General features: G+C 43.6%; 1 protein-coding gene across 1 annotated transcript in view; it reads left to right on the top strand.

Annotated features, from left to right (window-relative positions):
• LOC131291103 (uncharacterized) overlaps positions 1–13090 on the top strand; it is a 229508-nt gene that overhangs the window by 106871 nt on the left and 109547 nt on the right. Inside the window, exon 5 of the mRNA XM_058320294.1 lies at positions 8696–8775. Coding sequence (XP_058176277.1) covers positions 8696–8775 — 80 coding nt within the window. The remainder of the gene's footprint in view (positions 1–8695; positions 8776–13090) is intronic.

A 13090-nucleotide genomic window follows, 5' to 3' on the forward strand; every position in this document is an offset into this window, starting at 1 on the left:
CATCAAGCTATCAAATTCATTCTAATCACGACGCGAAGTGCTACTGATGCTTTCAACCGAAAGTTGCCTTTGTGTTTTTTGTTTAAGCTTGAAAAATCGCTGAAATGTGTCCATTCCTCGTAATGCAAACGGTTAGAGTCTGGTAAAGTAATGAAACGTGCGAATTAGAACATCTCAAGTTTTGCTTGAAGCCACAGCAGCCTGTCACATCGGTAAGGGTACCGAAATATCGCCGGGCGAAGAAAGGTATCACACCCAACGTCGATGTCATCGGAACGCGAAGTTTCTCCCAAGCTGGCCATTTCGCAACCCTTGCGAACACGTAAACCTACTTAGCAACTTTCGCCTCATTCACCACTCAGCTCCGCAGTTGTACCGCCGTGACCTGGTGGAACACATTCTGGCACGAGTTTCGCGTAATTAATTTCATTCCCTACCCCCCCACCCCCGGGGCTCCTGTGACACTATGTAGGATTGAAGAGGTTTGCCTCGTGGGTTTCGTTCCGAGCCGGGTTTGGAGCCGCTTTTCCTTTCGGTGCTTTAACCGTGGAAGTTCTTTAGCAAAGGCACCTCTCAGAATGTCTTTGGCTCACTCACTCAACTGAAACGATGCCAGCTGGTGATGCTTTGACACCAGCGAGGGGCTGATCCAACGTTGGGGTTTGGTGATTTCTTCCAACGATCGACTTTGGCGATGCCCAAAAAGTCTGCTCACGGCAAGTTTCTGATGACTGCAGCTGGTGGAGTTCAAATATCAAACGATGTTGATGTATGGGTATGCGGGGGAGTGGGTATCTCACCTTCGAAAGCGCTGGGACACAAGTTCTTCATCACCCCCCGCTTAAAACCTGCCCAAACAAAGGCAAGGTGTATCGTTAGAACGTGTACGCAACCGAAACCGTGCTTACGTGACGGTGGACGTGCGATGGTACCGATGCACCTGGCATCAACTTTGCCTAATCGGGAGCCAGACGAGCTGAAGTGTATCATTCCGGTGATGAGGTCAACCCGAAGCGAACGCGTGTGGCCTTTTGCCAAAGTTTTCCATCCGCGAAACATAGGTGGTGTGTGACGGTAGGTCACGGACTTGCAATTTCGTAGATTCACTGCAGGTTGCAACGTACCCTTCGGGGTGTGCCCAGAATTCCTAAAAACCCATCCTAGGTAGGGTCTAGGAGACGCTCTTTCGCAAATCATACCTGGTTCTTGCTGCCCAGCGGTGTCGGTTGAACAAGTCAAAGCATCTGCTGAAAGTGGCATACAACTCCTCCGTTGGAACGCTCATCTCTACTTCTACAGGGTTTTGGCGAATTGGTAACGCCGCTAGTTGATGGCCTCACCTATTCTGGATCGAGCTCAAGCGATACCAAGAATCGCTACAGCGCAGCGATGATGTAGCGAGATGCGGTCCGGAGCTATCAGCCAACGTAAACTGGCGTAAAGTTTGGTTACAGGGCCACAGGGATACATGTCAAACAATGTCGGACGCACGGCGCTCTCCAAAACTCCGGGCAAACTTGTTCCCCCGAAAACCGAGCGGCTCGGACTTGAAAAGTTTCCTACACGTGCTGCGAGATACTAATTTCTCTTCAGCTCCCTTTGAAACGACTTTTTGATTGAGTATTTGCGAGGACTCAAGATACGTAAGCCAACGCGCGCAGTTGTTTGGGGGGCGTTCCTCGACAACACGTAGGAGGTTGTCGGAGCCGCAAAAGCCTAGTCCGTTGTGCGTTGAGGAAAATCGTTGAAAAATTGCCCACCATTTGACATCGCGCGTGGGTCGACGACGCAAAAACCGCCGCAGTTTCCCAACCGGAACAATCCTTTACCCTTTTCGCTACGCAAATAAATCATCAATTCAAGGTTCAATAATGGCAGGCAATTCGACGAACGCCATTGCTGCCCGCGTCCTCGGAACTTACTAAGAGAGAAAGAGAGAGATGAACCGTTTCCTGTTATTCTTTTCGGTTTTTTGTTTGTCCCGTCTCCTCCCAACGAAGAGACGGATTGAAATGTTTTCATTGGTATTTCTTCTGCCGAACGTTTGAAAAATGTTTCCCCACAGCACGGCATGTTTTTCCTTATTTGTCCTTCTTTCTTCTTCTTCTGCTTCATCTGCTCGTTATTGACAAGCTAGTGAATATTTCATCTCGGGCTTGGGCAACAGGGTTTTTCGGCGAAGCAACTATTCTTGAATGTGTTTCTGTTTTCTTTTTTTGTTCATTCTTTCCCGGAAAACCGGGAAAGGTCGCCCCAAAACATGGGACGGGTTCGCCAAATTCTTAACCTGAAAACCCCCGTTTCTTCTTCTTCCCCTATTTGCCTCCTTTTGCGTCTTCCCCTCGGTCTTTGGGTTTAAAAAGTTATTAGTCAACTGATCGAACGGGAGGAGAAAGCAACATAAAATCATGCTAAAGAAGAAAAAGAAAAAGACGAAGTGAAACGGGGAAACAAATCACGGAAAAAGTACGATCTAAAAAAAAATAAAAAAAAATAAAAAAAAATAAAAAAAATAAAAAAATGAAAACCCGAAAATCGAAAACGGACCTCTTTCGCTCGAGTGGCAACCGGCCAGCTTTCCCGGGGGCTTTCGATGCACACTGGACTTGTACAGTTCATTGCGTTTGCATAGGTTGGAGCACAGGAGGATGCGGTCGGGTGGGGGGAGAAGGAGTTTTCCTGCGTGGGATGCACTATTTTCGCACCCTATTCTGGTTCGACGAGTGACTTCCTTCCTCGGGGCCGTACTCGGGTCGTGATTGAATTCCATCCCTTCTCAATCATTCGGAACCCTTTTTCCCGGGGCACGGGTTTTGGTGGGGTTGGGGTGGGGTTTCCCGCCCCGAAAACATACTGATCGACATTTTTGAGAAAAAGGTACTTCTGGGGATTTGGGTGTATTTCGTCTTCGATCTTCGAGCGGCGCGTTGAAAATTTATTTGCGATTTTGTACCTTTTGCAAAAAAAAAGCACCACACTCTGTCAAGTTGGCTTGCCTTTCCTTTTCCACTTCAAAGCCCGAAATGCTCCCGCTGAGCGGTCAACAATGGCTTGGCGCAGGGTGTGTGTGTGTGTGTTTGACTGCTTTTTGAGAAAATACTTTTGCAAAGGGACGCAAGCTGCTTCGTCGGCGACTTGTTTGCTCCCGAACTCTCGACTCTCGAGCTGACAAGCTGACATTGTTCCCGCCCAGGAAATCACCGAACCCCGAAACAACAAAAAAAAAGGGGTGACGTCCACCATAGACACGGAAACACACACACATACAAATTTGGATCATCCTGCAGCGAGCCCTTTTTCGGAAGTTCCGGAAACAAGTTTTCAATCTTTCAAATACAGGAATTTCCTCTCGTGAGTCCCTACTCAAACTAGCCGGCTGCGAGCCCTTGACGACCTCATTCCCAGCTGCTTCAACTCGTGCTACATCCTCTTTCCTTCCCTTACCCCTCCTCCGTGTGGGTTCGGGCAACATTTTACCTTTTTACCTTCGACCAGCGTTTTTATTTTCCAGTTCTGCTGTTAAATATAAACCAGACCCAAAACAAAACCCTTTTCCATCCCACAAAGTCACTCACCATCGTCAGCTGACAATTTAACCCCCTCCTCCCCTCCTTCTTCCCTCCTTATAACATTCCACAACGAACGTCATGGAATTTCGATTGACAGTTCGCTTGATGCAAGCCACTGGAAAACCCCTTGAAATGACACACTGTTTGTTGGGTTTGGAGGGCTGTAAATTGAACCTACCTTTGCTTGTTCTTTGCAGGTGAAACGAACCACAAGCAATGCCAATCGACGATATTATTCGTTGGCAAATGTCAAAATGAATATTATAAGGGTAAAAAGCTAAAAACGATAGTAAACGACCAAGTTGAACTTAATCATATATCATATATGAAAACGAACTTGATTGTCAAAAAAGCATCATCTTTTTCTTCTCTAGTCGTTGAAAATATAGTTCAATGTTAAATAACGGTAGGTTTTACACTCGATTTCCACTCGATAGCAATTTTGGTCAATCGCTTTTTTCGAGTTTTCCAAAGTTTTTTACTCCTCAGCTGATTTCCAAGTGAAACAAACAAGATAAAAAAGAAAATAAACCACACAAAAAGTACACGAAAAGTAAGGTAATTAAAGTCAATACCATGTTGGACATGGTTTCCTAGAGTTTGCCGGACAGGGGGCTCGTGAGGTTGTTTTTTTACATCGAGTGCGCTACACCGATGTTGTTTGGAGTTTTGTGGAAGAAGTTTTTACGAACGAACTGCACGAATTTAATAATAAGTCAAGTAGCAAATTAAGTGTGTCAAAGCTTTATGTCTTTTTATTTATTGTTGTACTTTTTAAAAGAGCAAGAACAACAGAAATTTAAATTGCTGCTGGTTTTGAACTTATTTCTTGCTGGTTTTTTTTACATTCAAAAAATTCTCAGTCAAAATTTGATAAAGTGTCTGTATTTTTAAAATTAGCATTCTCGGAAATTCTAATCTCTCGAAAAATCTATTTAAATGTTGGCATTGTCAGGTAATGTAAGGCAAGAAGAGACCTCTGAAGTAAATACTAATTTCTTGCAGTACATAGGAGAAAAATACAGTTCACAAACGATTCTCTACCCTCTACTACAAAGAATAGAACAGAACTCAAAAATAGACAAATAAAATAAAAGAAACTCTCGGATTATTATCAAAACGAATATTTTTAATCCGGGCAATTCTTTACTTGCGTCATTTTGAATATTGTGCCAGAATGGCCAGATAGTGGGGCAGAACAAATCCTGTTAATATTTTATTTAGTTGTCAGATTATTTTCTTTTCTATAATTCTATCTAAGATGTCAAAAAGTTTATTCAAATGTGCCTCCATCTGAAAAATAAAAATAAGTTTTTATGCAACGAATTTTTATTTGAATATGAAATATGAAATGTTTGAACTTAATAGTTTTGTACTATTAATGTACTTCAATTCTGTAAAATAAATTTAAATTCAACTGTTTTGTTAAATATGCACGACAGTCTTTTCAGTTTTAAGTTTTGTACCCGCAAAAAGAATGAAAGAATTATGAATTTTTTTTTCAGATTTCGTTAAGTAACAAAATATTCTTAGAAAATGGTTGGTTGATTGTAATATTTGGTTTTAAACCTTCCTTATTACTTTAACTGTGTAAGATAGTTTCATCCTGTTTTCTCTTTGAAATTTCATCGTAGAACCGTGAAATTTACATAAGGTGTACGGGTAACGCTAATGAACATTTACTTGTACTTCATTTTGTGTTAAATGGCTTTATTAAGATAAACAAGTGCCGGCGCATTTCACCCCATTGTGGCATCTTACCACACTTTCCTTAAATAATATTAATAATGTCAAGATCGTTTTGTAAAAAATACATAACTTATTAAATGTTTTAGATTTAAAAAACAAACCCCCACTTGAAAATGTAAGTACCACGTTTAAATCTAGGGTTGGAAAACGACTAGCGTGTAAACGTAAGCTTTGGTATTTTCCTTGCAAGGAGAAACATTACGTAACCGCACCGAGCAGGATTTTCTCATACGCGCTTTCCGCATCGAACCGGGTAGCAGTTGAAGTGCTTTAAATATTCTTCGATAAACTGGAAAATAAAGTGTCAACGAACACGTAGAAAAAAGCGGGGCTTTCCGGAATGTAGTCAAGCGAAACAACTTGACCGAAGAGCAAGAAGTTCTTCTCGAAATTCAACAACGCTTCATGCCGGATGGGGGTTGGGAGGGGGGCGTGTAAGTGGCATCTTAAACCGGGAAAAAGAGGAGGGGGGCGGGGGGGGGAAGACAAATGTTCTTTTTCGCCCTGCACGGTTTCCGGTACGCAAATCTTTTCGGTGTGCAGGAAAAAGAAAAAAACAAGCATGAATCCCACCTCAAGAGAGACATACACAAAAGGAAAACCCGGGAGTCAGGAGGAAAAAAACCCCGAATCAAGTCGTCCGTCACACAGGGACGGCGCGCGGTACCATACCCCGCTCAGTTGGACAGTCTTCCAGCAGGTGGAAATGGAGATTTCAAAAAAGAAAAAAACAGAAAAAGAAAGGTTTTTTGTCTCCAATTCCATGTGCCCTTTCCCTCTCCCTCGCTCCTTCCCCTCCCAGCAACCCAGACCCCGCGGCCGTAACCGCCGCAGGCACCATACTCGCCCCTTTCCCGCTTGGAACTTAATGTGCCTCGGGACTCGGAGACGAAGAACGAGAAAATAACAACCCGTGCGTCATGCTGCTGCATCCTACATGGGAGGGATTGAAAAACGGGGGGAGGGGGGGAGGGGGAATAAAAACAGTGCACCGAAGCAGCAGCGCCCGTAGATGCGGACGAAAAAGACGGAAAAAATGGGAGCACACCTTACGGATCAGCGAGCCGAATGACTGGCTGACAACCACTTTTCATTCACTTCACATTTTACTGATAGGATACGAGATGAAAAGAGTAGCACCTTCAGCTGTGCATGTGTGTGTGTGTGTGTATGTTTGTAGAACAAGGAGCGAGAGAGAGAGAGAGAGGGATAAATAGGAGTGTCTACCCGCTCGGGCTGCATGTGGGTAGAAATAGAACCGTGAAGTTGTTCGTTTTGGGGGCGCTTCGGGTTGCTGAAGAAGAAGTGCAGCTCCCATGCAAAACGAAGTGAACGGGGGTGGAAAAGGAACGGGCAAACTGCATCCGCCGTCCTCGGGAAGCATAAAAAAACCAAACAATGAAGAAAACAAACCACCAAACAACGTCACCAGATATGTTGCTTGTTCGTTCGTTTCATTCTTTTCAATGTTTTTTTTTCTAAGGAGTGCTTAAGGGAGCATGCACACACACACACATGCCGGTGTTGACAAGTGCCAAAAACTGAAGCAAGGCAATCGGATCACATAACGAGAGCGAGAGAGAGAGAAAGAGTACAACGAGCAGAACAGCGAAAAAAGAAATTTAAAAGAAAAATCCAAATGCAAAACTACAAGGTACAATAATTTGAATTTTCCAATGCACCCCCACCCTCCACCGGGCGCTGATGTAGGGTAGGAAAAGGGGGAGGGGGGGTTTCCTTCGCTCTAACTCGCTGCTATTTTCTTTTCCCCTCCCCCTACTTCTCGCTGTGGGAAATGGGAAAAGGAAAACCCGGTAACAGAGTTGCATCAAAGCCACCCGCGTTCTGCGAGATAAAACCAAGCTCCGGGGAAGCGAAGCGGGAAAAAGGGTGGAGAATCCGGTGAAGGAAGCGGGGGAAGGAGGGGAAAGCGAGTGGTAGGTACGGTAGCGGAACAACGAACGGTGTACCATTCAAATCTTCCAAGAATGTTTTCGAGTGCAGCGACTGCAGCAGTGCATTTTCAAAAGAAAAGGCACATCTGCGGAAAAAAGGATATAAAAGACACACTAACACACACACACAGGCGGGAAAAGAGACACATGCATGTGGCCAGAGGAAGCGAGAGGGAAAGCGTCCGACGGTGGCAATGCATTTACAGGCTGATGCTGTCTTTCTCAATCATGCTGAGCTACATTTTTGTGTTTTCCATGTTTTTTTTCACCTTTTTTTTCTTACCACACAAACGGGCACTACACACACACACACACACACACACACACTCTTATACACATGCACTCACAGATGCACACGAAAAACATACATACAGACAGGTGCATTGCTGCTTCGGAAAGCAGGAAATCGGGAGGGGGGAGGCAGGGTCAAGGGGAGGGAAAGCGCAAATGGAAAAACAAACAAATTGCCCACCCAACCGAAACGAGGCGATTTTTCCGCCATCGTCAAACAACATAACAAACCAGACGAAGACGAACGCGGAGACACGACCGAGCGTACGTGTGTATGTGTGCGTGTGTGTGTGTGTGTGCGACCAGTGTATAAGTCGGTCGGGCAGAAGAGAGAGAGAGGAAAATTCTTTACTTAATTCCCGCCGGCAGGGCTTTTCCGGAAAACAAAAAAACAAAAATCCGGGTCTTTAGTGGAAAACCTCCTCGAATTCGAAAACGCAACCCCCTCGCTTTTCCTTCCAGTGTCAGTGTTTCGCACCCGAAACCTCGGCTGGTGTTGGCCACTTTCGCACGACGCAGCCAGTATTGCGCACCGGCAAACCGCAAGCCGAAACCGGAAGCCAGCAAAACCGTCCGAGTTGGGAGCGCCGGAGGAAAAGTCCGGTCCCGTTTATAGGCCGCCGGGTTCGTCTTCTGCATGTGCTCACACATTGCTCAGGAAAAAAAATGGCCTCGGTACGGTTCATCGAGCACCGGCCCTCCGTTCCTTTTGCCCCGGGAAAACCCTTCGCCGCAAAAGGAAAATTCAGGGAAAGGTAACGGATTTCTCTTTGACCATCGACGGACTTGTCGAAGCGGAAGGAATACTAACAACTCCAGTCGCAAAATGGAAGAAAACGCCAGCCGAGTCAAGTCGGTGCCAGTTTTCTCAAAACTTTTCCGATTTCCCGACCGCCCGAGTCCCGATCGTCGACGACGCTTTCCCTTAGCCCATGTGCAATCGACTCAAAACCATTTACCTTGAATGAAAATTCATCTCCACGTGTGTTCACCTAATGCTTCTTTTTCGTCACAAATTTTCCTCTTTTTCCTACAAATAAACACCCAATTTTCCATGAAAAAAATTCCCAACTTCCCTTTGTACCTTTAAGCCACCTTTTACTAATCCGTTGTTCTTTTCTCTCTTTTCAGACGGGGAAGCATTTTCATCGAACATCACTTTTGATAAAAGCTTTTAATCATAAATTTCGATTAGATTTGGAATTAAATACGTAAGTATCCGGGGGGTGGGGGACAATGGTAGTTGTGGGGAAAAGGGAAAAGAATTATCCACCCGGTTGATTTGTTTGGACGCGGTTTTATTTTTTAATTCATATTTTCCCTCCTGGCGTCCATTATCGGGCCGAACATCATCAACTCCCGCTTGAACACGCGCTCTCTTTATCACTATTTCGTATTAATTTTCGTAGTTGGTTTCGTTTTTGTTATTGTTTTGTTTTGTACTCCATTTTCTCCCTTTTTTTTGGGCCCATAATTGATACACACATGCATACCTTTTTCGCTTCCGCAAACCAGGCAACACTGTGTTTGCCCCTCGGGAAGGTGAATTTACATTTTTATGGTTTTTCGATCTTGTTGATACGGGTCCGGGGCGGGGGGTGTTTTAATTTTCCCCTGTTCCTATCAATAGTCTGTTTTCACTCTTTATTTATTTTGTTCTTTCTTTCTACAATTACCCGAGAGTATTTGCAAACCACAGAAGAACAAAACAAAAAAAAGGAAAGTCCAACCCGATATGGCTTTTATAGAAAACAACCAAATAAATACCAACTCGTATCGCTCGCACAATCCGATACAAATGGAAAATGAAATTCTTCCTCTTTCCTGATACTGTATACATATATTGCGGGGCCACAAAAATTCGCTGAAGGAAGAGCAGGGGCCCGATTGGATGCCTCTTCACTCCAAACTCCAATCTGCTCCAACCCACCAAGCGTAGGATTTCAGTTTCCCTCCCTACCCGATTGGAAATATATTATTTTCGACCATTGGTCCACACTCCATTCACAGCTTATTTTTATTTCCACAACCGGTGGGGCTGGATTTTTTTCCGCTCGAACTGGGAAACGATCGTGAGGAAGGAACGATGGCTGCCGGGATGGACTTATCGACTTTAAATATCTTTTATGCAGTTGCAGGGCAACTATCGTTTTTCATTAAATTCCTAGAATTCCGATATAAAGTCTCTGCTTACGGTCAGCACGCAGCACTACCTCATTTTTTAGTGATTTCGAATGTTTTATTTTCAATTCAACAATATTAACATAAACCACGCATTACGCCAGATTTTTATAATTTTCATCTCATCGCCTTCAACTTCACTGTTCTGCTTCCGCTTGGTGCAAAAGGAAAAAGAACCTCAAGCAGCTATAAGTTGAGTGCCAAAAAAACAACAAGTAACATTTTCACCTCTCATATGTTCATTAGTGCTTGTTCTTGAGAAAAAATAACAATGCACCAAAATGTTATTCATTTAAAACATTTCTTATACGCCTTTTTCCAACGAGCTTACTGAACATGCATCCATGTTTGTTGCCTAAATTTAATAAACAGTTGAAGTTTTTTCTTCTCTACATTACTTGTCGAAATGAGAAAGTTAAAAAAGTAGATAATTTGTTGCAAAGCAATAGGAACAATCTAAAAATAGTTGGAAGAAGCTCTATGGTAGGAGAAGCAACCAAAAATTTATTTCTTATTTATTTAGATCTTTGCTAGTAGGTAAAAGAAGACGTACTCTATTCCTTTTCTAGTAATGCACTTTTTCTTTTACAGGTGCTCTAACATTATTTTTATGCTCGAAAGTGCGTAAAAGATTTATTTTGTCGATTTGTTGTTTCCACGACCCTAAGACTTTCTTCCACAAAAGGGATCTTTCAAATATTCGTTAGCGTTTTCATCGTTTTACGTCCAAAAAAAACACAAAACGATTCTTTAATTCATCCATAAATCTACTTTTGGTTTTTAAGTTAAACACATTACTTTTGTGTATGAAAATGAACGAGATCATTTCAGTTCATAGTCTTCAAACTCTGTCTTGCTGCATAATTATTATCAATTTTCACAATCAAAATACAATTCACGTACATATATGTAACATATGTAATTTAGCGTGAACTAAATCCAAAAAGTCATAAAAGTATTTAATGAAACAAGCAAAATATTGGTTGTCAAAATAATTAAAGTAATTTAAAAAACACAAGTAAAACGTAGGTAGAAAAAGTAAAAAACACCGTACCCGGAAAAGCTGTTAGCCCCAAGTAGTTGGTTTGCTTGTCTCTGTTTTGTCAAATTGGGAAAATATGTGTACACGTACTTCTTCTCTTTTATTTTTTAATATACTTTGTTTAAAGCAAAATCAATAAACATTATTGAACTGATTTTGCTGAGCAAAAGGTTATAAAAACTCAAACCAGACACGTCGACACGCGTTTCTAGGTGCAAAAAACTGTTTCCAAGAAAACAGTAAGATGATGATTGTAGTGAAGCCTTTTAATAGTACAAATATATATATATATATAATTTTGGAAGTTTAGTCTTTGCTTGATTTCCTAAGACGTTAAATTAATCGATTTAATAACCAAATTATACCAACAATAACTGTACTAAAAGTGTACTAAAATAGTGTGGGTCTAAGAACTCAGAAACAACAAATAAAATTAAAGCAAAAATACGCTTTGGTATGTAATAAATTGAAGGTTTTAGTAAAATGTGTTTCATACCGTTGAAGATACCAAACACGAGTTCACAGTAAGAAATTCAAAGTAAATGCTGAACTGATTTCCAAGACGCACCTGTTCAGTACTCCAACATTCAGTCGAAAAGAAATAAAAGAAACCATACCTAAATCGTTCGCCGGCTGCACCGGTTGCTCGCCATAACGCAAATGGCGCGTCGCCGATGATGATTCACTTCCTTCCACGGTTGCTTCCTGCCATTCCGTTTCGTGCGCGACCGTGTTTCACGTGCAGAAATTTGCGGTAACGAAAGGCAACTCTGCAACTCATGACCCAACCTCGGTTTTGATGTGGCTACGGCGGAAAATCCCTGACCAAAAAGCACAAAAAAACCCAGCCCAGCTGAAACTGATTGCGCACATTCATGGTTTAATCATCGCACGAGTTTCGCGTGCTGCGGGAAAAGCTTTTCCCCGTGAGTGGAAAGGGAGTTGAAAGGAGCGGAGTAGAAGATTAGTCGATAAACTTCTATCCACTTTTTCGAAATAACGCTGCCCTGCAACTATCCGGTACCATTCGCCGGCGTACAATCTTGCAAGACGTTCAGCAAAGCCCGCCCAAACTCCGGTACCGAAAACCCCCTCGGCGCACCTACACACACCTCCCCACCTTACCGTGAATGGTGCTGGCAGAACGGAATTTGCAAATTGTTTATGCTAAGCGTAGGAAAAACTAAAGTTTGATTTTCCCTGACTGTGCTGCGCCACATAACGAGGGACGGGCCGAAATCCTAGACCCCTACCGCTCCCGCAACCCACAACCACAATTCCCCCATGCACCCTCCCCACCGACCTTGAGGGGGATTTTCCGCGCGCGCGCGCGGACGCTATGACACGAGCAGCAAAGTTTTCCACACCGGTGATTGAAACTTTCACCGCAAGGCTCAGGGACACACTGCGTGCGGGAGGAACTGATTGATCCTAGAGGTTTTGTCCACGTCACTGCGTCGACCCCAACCGACCCCCGAGTGTTGGGAAACCCCACAATCCCCACCCTTTACGTTCCGAAAGCAGCAGGGAAAGGTAACCGAAAGCTCGAGGCAAGCCTGTATCGATCCACTTCGATTCTTTCTTGTGGTTTCCCATACACACACACACACACACAGACTGCCCGCAAAATAGTTGCACGGAGTGGCGGGTTTTGAAGTACCGAGCCCGGTGGGAAAAACAGCGAGAGGAGAACGAAAAGTCGAAAAAGGAAGAGACCACGAACTCCAAAAAATAAAAAAAAGCCGAACCTAACGTAAATAAATAAAACGAGTCACTTCACCCGCAGGTGGCCACGGGTTGGATTTTACGTTTCTCAGATTGTGCCACCTCTCATACCTCTTCCCATCCCCTCTTCAGCCCTTAGCTTTCAGCAGGAACGAGCGAGGCTCCTTTACCTCGAAAGTTTGAAAGTATTTCAATTTCGTCATAGTTTTCCCATTTTCCCACCGTCCAGGGCACTAGCGCGTACTGATATGGCGCTTCACCAACACAAGGGAGGCCAAGTCGGCGATGAAGCAGAAGCTAGAGATGATTGCGAGCGATTCTCGGGGTCTGAAGAATATTTGTTCGACTGCCTTTCATCTTCCGGCAGTGCGGTTTGATGTTTCAATCAACAGACGGCATGCCGCTTCGGCGATGTAGAAGTACCCAGAGCAGCATTGTTGGAGGGGCACGCTCTTAAAGCCCTCAATGGACCAGCTCAGTTTTATTCGATGTTTGATCATTCGTACTCAAAATAATTGCAGCGTTGTTGTCTTCACAACTGTCTTGTGTGATGAATGTCAATAAGTTGATTACGCCGA

This window comes from Anopheles ziemanni, chromosome X (genome assembly GCF_943734765.1).
Source record: "Anopheles ziemanni chromosome X, idAnoZiCoDA_A2_x.2, whole genome shotgun sequence".
Classification (NCBI taxonomy): Eukaryota; Metazoa; Arthropoda; class Insecta; order Diptera; family Culicidae; genus Anopheles; species Anopheles ziemanni.